This window comes from Magallana gigas, chromosome 3, assembly GCF_963853765.1.
Source record: "Magallana gigas chromosome 3, xbMagGiga1.1, whole genome shotgun sequence".
Classification (NCBI taxonomy): Eukaryota; Metazoa; Mollusca; class Bivalvia; order Ostreida; family Ostreidae; genus Magallana; species Magallana gigas.
Window position 1 is genome coordinate 43,917,322 of NC_088855.1, and position 17,250 is coordinate 43,934,571.

Genomic DNA, 17,250 nt, shown 5'->3' on the forward strand with positions numbered 1-17,250 from the left:
GAATATGTAATGTGATTTTTTTTTTATTACAGAAAGAAGAGTGAATGAATATTTGCATGTAATAATTGTACGTTGCAATAAATGCAGGCAGATAAACGGTTCTCTCACTAAAACACGCGTTTGTGATTTTTGTAAAGATTTTATTTTCGTTTGAGTGCAACAAATTAGATAATAAATAAACTTGCCATATTAAATTATAAATCTCTTATTTTCATTTGACAAAATGTTCCCGATTCCAAAAAAGGTAGGGATAGCAATATAATAATCAGTGAAAAATTCATGTCCGCTCCTCGACAATGTTCGATAACTCTTAAATCTGCAATATCATAATGAATTTGTTCCAGAGAAAATGTTAAGCCTGACAGTGTTTCTAATGTGTTATTGTCATCAAAATTGATCATATTTGTTTAAAAGAGATTCCTTGAATCGACACTGGAGTTCTTATGCGAATTTCAACTTAGTTTTCTTTATTCATTAAAACTTTCATTAAGGTTTTACAAAGCTAGGAAGGTTATTTCATATCATAGCAACTGAGTACCAAAGCAAAAATCTTGATTTTGATAATTATTTAATGTACTCATGGGTCAGGCACTATTATTAGGAATTCATGTACAGCTCTTTTTAAAAGAAATAAACAAGCATGTTGTTTTGGCACCGATAATCAAATTTTTATAATGTTATTCATTTTTTCATCGGGGTTGAGGTCTTAGTTAGTTATCATGATAACAAACTCTTTTTTTATAAAAATAAAAAGTGGATTTTTTTCCCCAGAAGGAATCGCTTTTCGAAAAGGAATGCAGCATATAACGTTACGTCTTAGCTTAATCATAGCTCCTCATCCGAACTGAGCAGATTTTGATATGGCGAATTTATTTGAAGATGACTTCTATAGAGTACAATTCCTTTTTTAATTGTTATTTTCATCATAAGTCCAAGGAACTATCAAATTAGTGTATAATTCACCAAGTACAGTGTAATTCTTTAAAACCTTGTAAGACGTACTATTCAAGACTGTCAACTGAAAATGACAATGAATTAAGTAACAAAAGGATTAAATCGTTAAAACAAAGTGATTTCAAATCTTTCACAAATTCGGCTTATTTATGAGATTTCCCCCCAATCCCCGTTTATATCTTCTAATATTCACGTACCGTTGCCTCTCCTTGTGGAATAAATGCATCAATGGCTCCCTACTCGCCCTCAGTTTTGAGTACTCTGAGTAGGGTGCACTACTTGTTAAAAGATAAAGAGAAGTGTAGTAAAATAAGATTTCAATAGAGTGAAAAGGGAATAGTAATATTATTACATTTTATTGAAGATAAAAAATAAGAATTACAATTAAATATAGTAAGGATATAATAAATGCCATGTGTTATTACAAAATCACTGTATCTTCACTTATAAAAACACTTTTGATTTTTTAAGTAACAATCAACCTAACAGTCCCATTCAGTTTCAACAATTCAACAACATTTCATAATAATTGTTTCAAAACAAATTCGGGTCACCCTCAAACTGTTTTACGGGTTTTACCCACTCTTAAAGCGTCGACATGATTAAGATTTTGAGGTGAAACGTGCATATGTAGGACAATTTCAGAAGACGGCAAACACGTGTTTTATTTTGAAAGTCAACGTTCAATGGCTGGGATATCGGGACAGGACAACGACGAAAGTAGTGCAAAAACTTTGCAGAATGGTTCTCCCAAGTCCCAGTCTGTGACAGCAACAGTAAACGGCAATGGTAAGCGAAAATCTACTTAATATTTTTGAGTCAAGTGACATGCAGACGACGAAGGGCAACAAAATAGTCGCTTTATGCAGGAAAATCAACTCCATTTCGTAATATCCTCCAAAAAATAAGTAAACGAATAATTCTAGATAGGTAGACATGAGCTTAAATCGTCAATGATGAAAGTTTTCATTGATGACTTTTAAGTTTTAGACTTATTTATGCAACGACTTCCTTGCACATTATGCAACCTTTTCTTGCTTGCATAAGAATTTACCCCGTTTTTGCAATATGGAATATGTATGTGTTCGAAAATTGTGACTTGTATACTGTTGCATATTGTTATTGGTTTCTACAATTCGTAACCACGTGCTTTTATTTATTAATCGTACGTAACTTTTCAAGGTCGTCTGGGTCGTAATGTAGTTCATTTGACCTCGATATAGAACAGCTGACTGTTGACAAGCGGATATGAATTTGCTACAAAGTAGTGTTTGTTTTGAATTGTTATTTTACGAAAAGACCACTAAATGCACCAATTATCAAACTTTACATTTATATGTATCCACAGTATTGCTATTGTTTACGTAACAATAATACTCTACAGGTTGGGCACAATCTCTTGGTTTAGCCATTTGTTTATATAAACAAAGCATTGGGTTGGAAAACATGTCTTGATGAAAAGTTGCATGTAGGCAAGATAATAAATGCAGAGTCTCTCTAGATGGTATACAGTAGAATTTGGCTGATGAGTAAACTTTTTACATTTATGGCATGATCCTTAGATTTAATCCAGTTATAAAGATTTAATCCCCCAAGAAAAATAACTTTTCCAATGACATCCTCAGAGGGAAATATGATTTTAATCTTCATATTGCCTCCCTCACCATGCAATAATTTGTTAATTATTATACCTTATTATAATAATTCTATATAACACGTTATCTGATTGGTTTTAGAAAATCATGTTTCAGGGCAATAAAACTTCATATTTCCCTGTATTAAAAAGAGTCAATTAAGCCCTGATGACGTAGCTTCAAGCGGATGATTGACTTAGAATGATAAAGTAACAAAACAATTCACTTGAGAATTGTAGAGTTATAAATGTGAAGCATTTAATGCTCTTTCATTTATTTTCATAAATTGATAAAAATATGTTAGAAAATGAAATGCTTGTTTGATAATCTTCAAGGAACTTTTTTCCATGCTTAAAGTTGTTGACGTTTTGTAGTAAATGTGTTGAGCGACCCACAATTATAATGTTTACTGAAAAGAATGAAGTTTAACAAAATATGTGGTAAAACATATGATAATTAAAAAGAATATCTCATGATTTTAATCCAACTTGTGTGTTTTCTATCCCCTCGCCAAGGCTCAGGGATAGAAACACACAACTCATTGGATAAAAATCATATATCATCGCAATTCATGAGAGATCCCATATATATGTCATATGCTCTTTTTCATACCAATGGATTGAAAATCTTAAGACTTCCAAAAAGAGTGGAATGTGATATTAATTCCCTGAGAGACATGACGTTTTGTTCACCTTCTCAAGGGACTGTCTAAACCAATCAGATGACGCATTATGTAGAATTATTATACTGAGGTATAATATAATACATGTAGTGCTTTATCTAACATTCACCAGTGAACCACCATAAGTCTATGTTGGTGGGCAATATTATAAATTGTTAAAGTAAGAGAATTCATATTTAACCTTGCCCCAATGCACACAATGAAGTGTATTTTCAGTGTAACCAAAAAAAATTCCACCATTTTCCATGAAATGTCTTGAAAGCCTTGCAAATGTCTTGCATGGTATTATAAATAGTACAATATTGAGATGTGATAAAATAAGGAAAGCAGTATCCTGCTCTTGAATGCTTAATATAGCTTAATTAAGCTTAAAAGCTGAATTAAGCAATGTATCTAAATTTAGTGAATGTGCTTGAGCTTAGCTACATGGATATTACTGTCCATTAAAATAAATTCATAGCTAGATTAAGGTCACACAATACAATTTTCCCGAAAGCAGACAGCAGCCCTATGTGACAAATGTTTGAGGTTATTGAACCATGATATAACAACAGTTGTTTAAGATATTGTATTCATCTCCAGTTAAAGTCACCCAAGGTTTATATCTTCCATAGACATGTATTTGTAATGTTCATGTGATTGAGGAGTTAACTCTAAGGGATTCCATTCTTAAATCATATGATAATTTATTGATATTGTTTTAAGGAGTTATATATATATATATATGAGTAGCAAATGCTTAAGTGCTCATAGTTCAGAGATAAAGCATGCAGCAGCATGGCCCTGTATCAATGAGCATGACTGTCAATTCATCAGCTTTTCTTTTTAAATTTTAACATGTAGGAAAAGGAGCCAATAGTTCTGATATATAATTTTAAAGTTGAACAAGAAAATTCACCTAATGATCTAATAAAAAATGTAGGAAAAGGAGCCAATAGTTATGATATATAATTTTAAAGTTGAACGAGAAAATTCACTTAATGATCTAATAAATGGATGAGACCCACTGGTATTAAACTCGCACACATAAGAATCAAAGAACAGTAATGTGACACAAATATAATGATTGATTTACTGGTAATTGATTATGCATATTATATAGTCAAATAAAAATACTTCCTGAATGACTATCAAAGTAATTGTTACTTAACCTAAAGGAAGAAAATAAAACAATATTAATGTGTTATACAGATGAAAAGGGAATAAATTTTTGAATGTGGCATTCAATTTCTTTTAAAATTTGGCAAAGTGTTTATGAAGCACTGAGTGAATCATTTTTATTGGATGCTCATGCTGGTATTAAGACTGGGATTTGCCTTCAAAGTCGTTTATGTGCCCTACCGTGTAAAGCAGATTTGTCACTTGTTGTAATGCCTAAAATGGAGATTTCCCAAGCAGGGAATTCACTTCAAACATCTGCCCCTGCTATTTCAAGAAAAGATTTAGCAGGAACTTACATGTACAAATGAGAGTGTCCGTGATTTTGTATTGCAGAGAAGATGAAGCTGAACGGGGAGGAGGGTACAGACCAGCCCCTGGTGAATGGGTGCTGCCAGGAGGTGGCACGAACAGAGGAGAGCCCGGGGGAGGAGGCAGGGGAAGAGGGGGCCAAAAACGACAAGGAGATAGTGCTGATCCAGGACATGGGCTTCAATGTACAGATACAGATTCCTGGGGGAAACCCCATAGAACTTCCAGTAAGGCCACAGTTATCTCACTACCATAGAGTCTTGTTATGTACCGGTACTGTAGTTGTCCGGGGTTGAAATTAACTTTTTTTACCACTCGCAAACAAAATTTTCTTCTCATATTAATAATTTAAGTAATTTAAAAGAAAACTAATTTTTTGTAGCAAATATTGTAAACATCTTTAATTCTTTGTGACTTCATAATTATGAGAAAAATTGATTGCAAACAAAGTGAAATTAAAAAGTTCTAAACTTATATTTCCACGTCTGCAGTATTTTTAGCGTAAGCTTCAAAATCTGAGCAGATAAACTGCAAAATCTGTAAAAGACCGTTATTTTGTTACTCAAAAAGGTAGCAACCACAGGTCTCTTTTAACTTGCAAGTTCAAGTTTTAATTTGTATCTCGCGAGTATTCCCTGTTAATTTCAACCCCTGGTTGTTAGGCAATCACATTGTGATTTAGTTTGTGTTAAAAATACATAAAGCATCATTGTTTTATTTTACATTATTTATGTTCGAGGTACACATATTAAGGGTTTTAGGCTACTTGTGAAGCAATTTTTGGGTCACTACTTTTTGAATTCAATGAAATATATAAAATAATGATAATGAATGATTTTGTAATTAATTAATTTAGTTATGTAAATTTATGTATAGAACTTAAAAAAAAGATACGAGGTCGAACATGCTGAAGGCAGGCAATGAATGGAGGAGAATAAGAAAGGAATGGCCTCATCTTCTCTAGTGTGTTGGAGTGTCCACCTTATTGATATTTGATATAATGCTGTTTAATGTTGCTTGGTTATACAGGTGAGTTCTATGGAACTAGTGCAGGAGATTCACCAGGTGTTAATGGACAGGGAGGACACCTGTATCAGAACCTGCTTCTCCCTACAGATTGACGGGGTCACTCTGGACAACTTCGCTGAGCTCAAAAGCATTGAGGGATTGAAAGAGGGCTCTGTCATTAAAGTGGTCGAAGGTAGATTACTGCAACCTTACCGAAAACTTTTATGGTGTAAAAGCATTTAAGAAAATATCTGAAGTGTTTTAGATTTAAAAAAACAACAAAACATTAAATGTAATGATATTAGATCAAATAAAATGCTTACAAGTATTTTGTTATACTCAATAACTAGAGGTGTATACAATACAAATGATATACTTCATGTAGTAACAATCTGAATAGGCAGGGTAGGTAGGTGACTACTTGCGATGTCCAAAATCATGGATATTGTTACTTTGTTGAATAGAAATTTTTATTATTAGAAATTACTTTCTCTTTGATTTTTACAAAAATTCAAATTATTGTATTTAAACTTTAGGTGGGAAAAGTGTGAACAGATAAAGATATGCCTATTGTGTCTATGTTAATATTTCTCGACAAAGTGGAAATGATGTTGATTTTGTGTTTTTAGAACCTTATACCGTAAGAGAAGCCCGCATACACGTCCGTCACATTCGTGACTTACTGAAGTCTGTGGACCCTGCCGACGCATACAATGGAGTGGACTGCAACTCTCTATCCTTCTTGAATACTGTCACAGTTGGAGACATTCTAGGTCAGCTAAACACTTTAAGTCATCATTAAGTGATTAATTGCAGCAGTTGTTGGTTGTTTATTTAATTCTTTGCCTCTTTTATAGACAAGAAGAGATCTAAACCCGACTCTGTAGACTGTACTCCCCCAGACTTCATCATGCCCAGCAGTAAAGAGAGGCCCCTGTTACCTCTTCATCCAGGTCTCAAGGACCTCAAGGTTTGTGTTCAGTTCTGTTTGGTCTATGGGTGACCATGACAAAATCTCTGCGGTGACGTTATTTTATTTTTCATCTTTCTTCAGGGTCCACAGTGTCTGAAGGTTTTGACTTACACTGGATGGAACCCACCCCCAGGAAACAGGAGAATGCATGGTAAAAAGCATGTTAGCTTAATACCAAAGTTGACTCTGTAACAAGATTTTGTAAATTAAAATTTTAGTAAAATGAAGATGGAACACAAATCTGAATGTCTTTTGTAGGTGATTTGCTCTATCTGTATGTGTTAACCTTAGAAGACAAGAAATATCACATAACCGCTTCTACCAGAGGGTTTTACGTCAATCAGTGAGTATTGACATGATCCATGTCAGAAATTAATGAGTCTCAAGGGAGATTTCTCCATCAGGTAGTTGTGGTTGCTATGTTGTGTCCTTGATTTTGTTTTAGATCAACGGAAGATGAATTTAATCCAAAAGCTGCTCAGCAAAAGTTTTTATCTCACTCCCTTATAGACCTGTTAAACCAAGTATGTACATTGTGTTGATTTGATCTGTTTTAATGAAAGCATTTCGATATAACTTATACAGCATAAAATTGTATTTTAAATTTTGATATTATTTCATGTATATTTATCATTAGCTGTATAGTTCAGTAATGATAAAAACAATTGTCTTGTAGATAAGTCCAAGTTTCAAGAGAAACTTCAGTATCCTTCTAAAGAAGCGAGGCCAGAAGCACCCATTTGAACGGGTACCCACCCCCTACCAGATATACAGCTGGATGGCCCCACAGTCAGAACACTCTGTGGACTACATCAGGGCAGAAGATGGTGAGTATCCAGGCTTTGTAAACATGCTAGAAGATTTTACTGATGGCCTACCGCCTTCTGTTGTTTACTTTAACCATATGTTTTTCATTTCTTTACAGCTTTCTCCACACGATTGGGGTATGAGGAACACATCCCAGGGCAAACGCGGGACTGGAATGAAGAGATTCAGACAACACGAGAATTGTCAAAGAAAACCCTGCCAGAAAGGCTGATCAGGGAACGAGCAATATTTAAGGTAAGACTGCATGTTCCTGACATTTGACAAAAATCTCATTATGGGATAAAACTTTATTTTCACAAAGGATCTGTGAAGAAATGCCTAAGTGTATAATTAAATTAGCTTTAACTCATCTTCTTTTTATAAAGGTGCATAGTGATTTTGTTGGTGCCGCTACACGAGGCGCCATGGCAGTTATTGATGGAAATGTTATGGCAATTAACCCAGGAGAAGATGCCAAGTGAGTTTGTACATATAAAAAAAGTGATATTGAAATATCAACTTGGTTAGTCACATTATCAAAACCCTTGAAGCCCAAAGGGCATATCAGAAGATATAATTACTAACCAACTAAGTTCATATCCCTGTGAACATTTAAAAAAATTGTTATTTATTTGAAAAAAGATAGATCATTTAAAATAATGGACCTTACTTGACTTTTATATATGTAAATATTATAGCATTAAGCAAACATTAAGCTTGTGCAATGATCATTGTGACAAAATGAATAGGACCTCCTGACCCCTGAAAAGTTCACACAAATATGAATGTTTTGCTCTTCAGAATATTTACGCGAAGAAAGATATTTACAGATGTAAATGTATTGACGTTCATGTGCCTGTCATAGATATACAATTTAGTTATAACATGCAATAATCAAGTAAATATTTAATTTTACAGGATGCAAATGTTCATCTGGAACAACATTTTCTTCAGCCTTGGCTTTGATGTACGAGAGCACTACAAAGATTTTGGGGGTGACTATGCAGCATACATTGCTCCGGTATGTGCAACACACTGCTGTTAATGCTCAACCTGTTGTAGGGTATTGGTAGAAGTACATGGAAGTTTAAATGAGTGGAATGGGTTGTTTTACAGGGCAATGACCTACAAGGTGTGAAGGCCTACTTTAACCTGGATTCTGAAGGTCTGTACACCCTGGGTACAGCAGTGATAGACTACAGGGGATACAGAGTGACAGCTCAGTCCATTATACCAGGTCTGTACAGCTTGCTCCGTATAAACAATATACCAAGTTATACCAATTGTCTGTCCTTTACAACTGTTTTGTGACCTGAAATTTGCAGGAATCCTGGACAGAGAACAGGAGCAGTCTGTTGTGTATGGATCCATTGATTTTGGCAAGACAGTGGTCACTTGTGATAAATATGTGGAACTGGTAATATGCTCTTCTCTTTGCCTAACATTTGACCTTTTTATAAATATTAATTTTTTTGGCATAATTGTACATGTAGTTGGAAAACTAGTACACAAACCTTCATGTTTGGTTTATGATGTAATTTTTAACAAATTTGAATTTTTTTCATCAGCTACAAAAGACTGCTCCACAATTGAAAATCTTCCCTCATAAGTAAGTACATGTACTTCCTGCTAATTTTTAAATATGTAAAATCTTTTGTGTAAAGGATTCAAGTTCACAAGCGATTATGACAATTTTTTAAACTGCATTGTTTCTCTTTTATAGGGTTTTAAGTGACAAAGGTGATGAAGTAGAATTATATACTTCTCTGGAATGCAAGGTAATCTTCATTACTGCAGTTACATGTATGTTTGGAGAAGTTGATTAATTTTTCATTGTATTGAAGACTTTTCCTTTCAAGAAGAGATTTTAATAGCATGTACGTGTAGTGATTTTTTCGATGATGATTTTCTTTCAGGGAATCATTGGAAATGATAAGCGCCACTATGTTCTGGACTTATTAAGAACATTTCCGCCGGATATAAACTATCTCCCAAGTGAGTCTCTATTTTTACACAAATTACAAATGTTTATATGCAGTATATGATCTTACTTATACTAGGAATTATCTTGAAAATTGAAAGTTGAAAATTATATAGGCAATACAACATGGATATATAAGTGGCACTGTAGTTTCTTGGTATATAGACCTTCTGTAAATCATTTTTTGAATATTCACTATTTTACACATTGTAGTTGAGGATGAACCTCTGAGTAAAATCATGCAGGAACATGGGTATCCCAAGAAACACCCACACCGACTGGCATGCTTACGACAGGAACTTATAGAGGCATTTGTAGAGTAAGTGTATCGATGGAAGGATATGCAATGTTTTCTGTGTAAAGATGAAACTTAAACAATAGAGACAGAATATATGTACATGCACTAGTGTCCGATTATCAGCTCAAACTTTTGTTCTGCATTTGAAGCTCTCTATGATGATAACACATTAATTTTGGGTTTGTTTTCTAGAACAAGATATGTAGCCTTTGTCAGGCATGCTGCTTATCAGTTTCAACAGCTGCAACAACAGAGCCAGAAAAAGGCTGATGAAAACAAGGTTTGTACAGTCTGTGTATGTAACCAACTGGACAGTTTTAGAAGCCTGTATGCAATTGAGGTACTTTCATTGATGCTCTAATTAAAAACTGTACATGTTTCTTGGTTAAGGACCAGAAATTGGTTCCACAAGAGTTGGAACTTGATGGTCTTGAGGAGACACCTGAGGAAAAAGAAAAGAAAGAAAAAGCAGAGAGTGAAAATATAGATGAAGCCAAAAAAATAGTGGAGGCACTCACAAAATCAGAGGGAGAATCCTGTAAGTGGGCATTGTTTAATGTTAATGTACCCATGTAAGCCAGGAATTTGCAAAATTCTAGTTTCTAACTTACTGTATTTGAGTAGAGTCTTATTATTGAATTAATTCTCTGATTATGTTTAATTAGTTCTTGTGTTTGTGTTGATTAGTTGAGGAGAACAGTAAGGACATTGTGAAGAAGGCTGCGGCTGCTGTGGGCTCTCTCAGTGACACTGGTGAGTGGGCACCTCTGGGCTCTCTATATATAAATCACCAAGTCTAACATACTGATACTCTGACACAGAGACCCAGACACCCCATGCTTATACATTTACATGTGTTGGTTAAATATAATATTTAATAATTTGGGGCTTCATTTCTTTTACAGAGTTCAGTATTTTCTTCAACCCTGATGTTTTCCAGCCTCACGTGAAGCACCCTGATGAAAAGGTTTGTCTTTATGAGTCAACCTATGTACCCCACTAGCCACTTTGTTAAAATTTTTCAATTTTGTTCCTTTTCATTAAAGCTCTTATGTGTATTGTGAGATCATGTGATTTTCCTTTTCTTATTTCAGAGTGATCATTTCCAAAGGCAGAAGAAGCTTGTTAAGGATGCTGCTGAGTTTCTTGTTCTTCATCAAATCCCATCATTTGTAAGCTCTTCTCTTTTAAGTTACACTTGATTCCTCAACCCCTATCTTTTTGTAATTAAAACTTGTATTAACTATTTAACTGAAACAATAACACAATCACACTATCTCTTTCTAAAGACCAAAAACTGGTCTATGAGATAAAATGCACTACTTGGTACGTGTACTTCTGTTCATTTATGAATGTAGATGTTGATGATAAATGTGTCCATATTTTTATTTTAGATCAGTGATTGTATGGAACACTCCTCATCTCCCATTGATGGCTTCACTCTGTGTGAAGCATTACACAACAAGTCAGTAAAAATTCTATACATAAACATCAAGATTAATGCACTTGTACAATTAAAAAGTAAATTGGACAGTCCCACCAACTTGACAATTTTTTTGTACATTTCAGGGGGATCAATATCCGTTACCTTGGCAAAGTGGCAGAGATGATCTCTAAATATTCCTCTGTGTCCTATGTTTATGTAAGTATTAACACTCAGAATTTTCTTAAAACTTTAGAATAATATCTGAAGAAAGAAATAACTTAACCGAAGAATCTAAATTTGACTGGGTCTTGTTCACCATGTAACAATTTGAAACTAGATGAAGTGTAGTCAAGTGGCAGTTTGTAGAAGTACTCTGATCCAATGGACAACCTTTCATTTTCAGACCATTGTCATATCGGAATTGATCTGTCGTGCAGCCAAGCACCTGTTCAAGTTGTACATGCAGGGAGTGGACATGATGAACACCTCGGCCGCCATTAGTCACTTCCTGAACTGCTACATTGGATCTTATCCCTCCCCTCATGCTCAGGTCACTGCAGATGAGGTCAGTCCACAATAAGAATATATATTGATAAACAAACATTTTGATAGTGAAAAATGCCTTGAAAAAACACATCACAAAATTGTTAATACTTTAAAGTGTTTAAAAGAAGAATTTGAATATTTCAACTTTTTATGCCTTTACATGTACTGATACATGCATTTATACTAATTTTATTGTACATTAACTATATATATATATGAAGCATATGTATCTATACTGGGTTATTAATGTACATAGACTTGATTTATGGAAATTTAATATTGTAGCTTTTATGTTCAAAATTATTTTTTCTGTGGTTTTTAGTTACAAAGCAAGAAAGCAAAAAGGAAGAATAGCAAGAAAAACAAAGCTGCATTCTTGAGCATAGGTTAGTGGTCAAAGAGTTTTTGTATCATATTGTTATCAAATCAGTTTCTTATTTTTTTTTTTTCCCATCTCTGTAACTTACTACATTTGTTTTTTAAAGACAATACAGAATGGGCCAATGAAACGCCCTCCAAACTGTGGAAGAAAATTACAGAAGAAGTGTCAGAATACTTTGACTACAAGCTAGACTGGTAGGTTCTTTATAGAGCTAAACCTTGAAAAACTGATAACAAATGTATGGCCATTCTTTTTATAAATGTACACAAATTAATAATTGTCTTTTAATTGCCAGTGATTCTATTGAACAAGTGGTGGAGAAGTATGGTCTTCAGCGTGTGTCCATGTTGAGGGCATTCTGTATGAGTGTGGGCATTCAGATTTTACTCCGGGAGTATAACCTGGACATAAAGAACAAACAGATCTTCAACGAGGAAGACATTGTCAACATTTTCCCTGTTGCCAAACACATTCATCCAAAAGTAAGGTTTATCTTTGTTGTGCTTATACATGTAATATATGTAGCTACAAAGTATGAGATCTTTTGATAGAAGAAATAGTGGGTACACAAGGTTGAATAAGTGTTATTTTTCATGAATTTTTCATACTTTTTTATGCATAATTATTGGAGATCATATTACATGTAATTATTTTAAGATTAATTCAACAAATTATTGAGATTGTTCTTCTTGAATGCTATTGCTATATATTAGGACACGTAAAACATCAATTAGATATGGTTTGATAAGATAAAATTTTATCATTTTTGAATTATCAGGCATCCGATGCATATCACTTCTTCACAAGTGGCCAAACCAAAATTCAGCAAGGTTTGCTGAGGGAAGGCTATGATTTGATCAGTGAGGCTCTCAACCTTCTGAACAATGTGTATGGGGCTCTACACCCAGAGATTGCAGCTTGCCTCCGACTGCTTGCTCGTCTCAACTACATCATGGGAGAGTATGGAGAGGTAAAGAATTTGTGGAAAATATCACAAAATAATCTATCCAGACTACTTCACTCTACTTTATCTTCATGGCTTGGATTTTTTATGTCTTTTAGGCTATGTCTTTCCAACAACGTGCTGTTCTAATGAGTGAGCGTGTTTTGGGCATCGACAATCCAAACACAATTACAGAATATGTAAGTCATCTTAAGATCTAAATTTTTAAAGAAATTCATATCGTCTAGTGATTCCCTCCATTTTGTGTACCTGTATTTCATTTCCTTGATACCTTCATTGCTAGGCCCACCTTGCCCTCTACTGTTTTGCCAACAGTCAGGTGTCCAGTGCACTGCGGTTAATATACAGGACACGTTACTTGGCTTTACTCTGCCATGGAGAGGATCATCCAGAGGTGGCTTTAATAGATGTAAGTAAAAACCCTTCATTCTTCAGATCAGTAATAAATAAGTACAATGTACATTTACAAGGCTCTTGGTCTGTGATAGAAGAACATGGAGAATTTCAAGAATTTTTGATTACATGTATATTTACTATCTCTTTTACATACATGTAAATGATTTTATGGTATTGTTGTTTGTAGAGTAACATTGGTCTAATTCTCCATGCTGTGGAAGAGTTTGATTTGTCTCTGAGGTTCTTGGAGCATGCTTTGGAAGTCAACACAAAGTAGGTTTACTTGTTAAACTCGTCATCCATTTGTCACAAACACGGACCAGTTCAACAGTATTACAGTGTTCTTTATATTACAGATATTTTGGACAGAGGAGCATGAAGGTGGCCATGAACTACCACCTGGTGGCAAGAACCCACTCCTGTCGGGGAGACTTTAGGGCTGCCCTACAGAGCGAGAAGGAGGCTTATGCCATTTACAAACAGACTGTAAGTAAATCAAATATCTCATCCATCAGTAGTCGGAGCTTTATGGGAAATATCATGTATTATCTGTACTTTTGTGATACTCTATTTTTCACTTTTAACGAATCATTTTAGTGTTGCAAAAAATAAACAAGCAGAAAATGACTTGGTTATTGTATGTTGTTTTAATCTTCTAAAATCACCAAAAGAAAACCTCCCTCCCCTCCCCCAAAAAAGTTTATGCGGTATTCAAGTACAATAATGTTCATGCAGTCGATCGCTAAAGAATTGTTTATATTTGAAGTGTGCTGTCACATTTTTCATGATTTTAACTGATACCAAGAAATGAATGTTGAATAAAATCCTATCATTTTAATGCTTTCTAACTTTTCAGCTTGGGGAGGAACATGAAAGAACAAAGGAGAGTTCTGAGTGTTTGAAACATCTTACACAGCAAGCTGTAGTCTTTCAAAAGAAAATGAATGAAATATACAAGGGAGAGAAGAGTATCACTTTCCCCCCACTGCACATTCAGACTCCCTCTATTGCCAGTGTGTTGGATACCCTGAACGTCATCAATGGCATTGTCTTTGTACAGATCAGGTAAGTACAAGACTGTATGTTATCAATTGTATCACTGATCGGGAGATGTTTGTATTTCACAATATAAATGTCTGTCAAGAGAATTTATCTTCTCGCTTGCTGCAGACAATAGCGTTGAGAACCTTGTACATTATTTACATGTAGAATATGGTATATGCCACACATCTACCAGTAATTTGATAGTCCAAATAAGATTACTTGTAATAAATGTATACATAAATATGTGATGAATTAGTTGTTTTAAAAGGACTAGTAGATAATTTTTATTTTTTACAAATTCCTCAAAACTTTTTTTCTTTATTTGTCAGCCAAGAAGACATTGAAAAGTTTCGCCAGCAAGTTAGTTTGAAAGGAGCAGCTAAATCTGAGGAACCAGAAAAGGCACCAAGCACACTGAAAATTACCGAAGTCCCTGAGGAAGAAGAAGCTAAACTCCCCAATGGGCACGCCAAGATTAATGGAGACATTGCTCATACAGGTCCCAGAGGGGTCACGGTTGGCGGAGAGTGAAGGAAGCTATAGGAAACACTACCGTTTGTGTGTTTGCCAGTCCACCGAATACACCAGCTTAAACAGTGTCACATATTGAGTGAACACGTTTGTTGTGTGTCCGAGAAAAAGAGCATAGAAACCAGTATTTTCTATGCATTTTTCATCATCATCCTGGGAGTCTTGAAAAACAGTCATATAAATTGAGCATTTATTTTAGAGAGACACATTTATAACTTTTATGTGAATATATACTTTTCATATGTAGAACCTACTGCTGCTTGAGGTATCTTCGGCTATGGCAAGTTTTGAATAGATGTGAAGACTGAAGGTTCTTGATAAGCATTTGTGAAAATGATGGTTTTATCAGTCATATTAATTGTGTGAGTTGTGATAAATTTTTTTGTGTGCCAAGATGTTATTAACATTTTAAGTGTATGTAATTTCTCTTGCATGGAACTCTTGATGAGTGAAAACTAGCTGTTTATATAATTTTATAATCACTCGGAGAACAATTAATAGTACATGTATTAACTTAAATCAGCTTATACAATCCACGTAGTTTTAAAAATGAATGTATCTCAATGGAGGGAAATGTTATTGCAATGAAATTCATTAATATATTATCTCGCTTCTCTACATGTGAATAGAAGGTTAATACCCATACACTGATAAAGTATGTGTGTGTTTTCTGTAGTAGGGTAGACATTCCAGTCCTTTGTTTGATTTGAAGTGTGAGTATGTATCATTTGTTAGCTCATCTCAGTTGCGTGTGTATAATGAATATCATCTTTGACAAGTGTAATCTTGTCAAAAAAAATTTGTAATTAAAAAAAATGTGAAACACCATTATCTTTAGTCTCATTTACTATAGATGCTGCAAGGACGTCAATGTGTATGCGAACAAGTCATAATTTGAATACAGGGACAAATTCACCCCGTTTTATTTTTGCCCCTTTCCCCCTTGTTGTCAATGGGCAAATTTAAAGACAGGATTAATTCCAATGTCTCAAATTACCTCTTTTCACACAACTTTGGGCGGGCAAATTCAAGACGGTGCAGAACAGTTTGCAAGTGTAGAAGGACGAAAATAACCCCGTATACAGTAGTTGACTATATAAATTGTCAGAAATAGGCATTATTGATGATGTTCATATACATCCTTCAAAAGGTGTCAGAAGTTGACTGAAAAACTGAAAGAACTGCAACGTCGCTCATCAAACTCGTAGTGACAATACCATCCAAATTTTGTTATTATGTACTACCCTACCTCACGGCTATTTTGTACTCTTTTGAAGAGATATGATGATCTCGTACAATAGTTTTTGGTCGTGGAATATTCTATGGTCAGAATAATTAAAGGTCAAAATTTAATTTTAATGAATGAGATTTAAGAAAAAATTTACGTGTTAAAAACAGTTTGAATAAAATAAGAGTTATTTAGAAATTCATACATTTTTTTTTAGAATTTATGTAACTTTCAATCATCATTATGAGACAAATATGTAACTTTGGTATCCGTTTGTGTGATTAAGTGTTTATCTTCAATAATTGTGCATTCGAAGGTTGAAATGTCATTCTAATCTTTGAAGCGAATACGAACGGATAACATGGGGACCATTATTTCCCGGTTTCAATTTTGGGCTGCAGGGATACCACTAGTTGGTCCTCAGGGATCTGGCCATGGCTCATTTTAAGGGTTTATACCCCCTTTGGTTTTGATCACAAGAACTTAAAAACATTGGGGTTAAGCATAGAGAAACTTTCTTAATATTTATAACAAGCGTCTGAGGGATTCTATTACATCTAAATGCGTCCATTTAGCTCGTCAGAACTTTGTCTTTTTTTTTTACTTTTCACAACAATACTGTGGTGAATGATGAGCCGTTATCTCCCTTTTCTTTAAAGTGTACATCAAATGAATTACAGGGCAGTGTAGGAGACCTATAGGGCTATTATGTCCAGGTCTCAAAGGGCTGTGCGGGTACCACCAAGTTGTTTCGAGGGGTTTTGATTTTGATCACAAGATGCATTTATTTTTGTTATCCATGCGATCTTTACTTCCTCCGAATTTGTCAATGCTCCTACAAATTATTGATCATCTTGAATACTGATAAAAGTATGCGGATGATAAAGTCAAATATATTCACTGTTTGAGTACTCTCAGTACTTTGA

General features: G+C 34.4%; 1 protein-coding gene across 1 annotated transcript; it reads left to right on the plus strand.

Annotated features, from left to right (window-relative positions):
• The first annotated feature begins 1,547 nt into the window (after window positions 1–1,547).
• Window positions 1,548–15,924, plus strand: LOC105333258 (clustered mitochondria protein homolog). The gene is made up of 36 exons (XM_011436158.4): window positions 1,548–1,743; window positions 4,765–4,967; window positions 5,770–5,941; window positions 6,378–6,521; window positions 6,606–6,718; window positions 6,803–6,872; window positions 6,980–7,064; window positions 7,167–7,245; window positions 7,398–7,548; window positions 7,647–7,783; window positions 7,915–8,006; window positions 8,447–8,549; window positions 8,645–8,765; window positions 8,854–8,945; window positions 9,097–9,137; window positions 9,252–9,306; window positions 9,445–9,523; window positions 9,723–9,828; window positions 10,000–10,087; window positions 10,198–10,345; window positions 10,495–10,560; window positions 10,713–10,774; window positions 10,902–10,979; window positions 11,202–11,272; window positions 11,377–11,449; window positions 11,637–11,798; window positions 12,102–12,165; window positions 12,265–12,355; window positions 12,457–12,643; window positions 12,940–13,131; window positions 13,224–13,304; window positions 13,409–13,534; window positions 13,709–13,794; window positions 13,878–14,007; window positions 14,378–14,586; window positions 14,895–15,924. Exons 1-36 carry the CDS (start codon window positions 1,641–1,643, stop codon window positions 15,094–15,096), a joined length of 4,062 nt encoding a protein of 1,353 aa, XP_011434460.3. The 5' UTR covers window positions 1,548–1,640; the 3' UTR covers window positions 15,097–15,924.
• The last annotated feature ends 1,326 nt before the right edge of the window (window positions 15,925–17,250 follow it).

What these genes read in the sequence shown, in the direction of transcription:
- LOC105333258 (XM_011436158.4), top strand. Translation starts at nt 1,641, where the DNA reads ATGGCTGGGATATCGGGACAGGACAACGACGAAAGTAGTGCAAAAACT. An exon ending in TTATAGACCTGTTAAACCAA is followed by an intron (nt 7,246 to 7,397) that starts GTATGTACATTG and finishes ATTGTCTTGTAG; the next exon opens with ATAAGTCCAAGTTTCAAGAG. An exon ending in AAAATCAGAGGGAGAATCCT is followed by an intron (nt 10,346 to 10,494) that starts GTAAGTGGGCAT and finishes TGTGTTGATTAG; the next exon opens with TTGAGGAGAACAGTAAGGAC.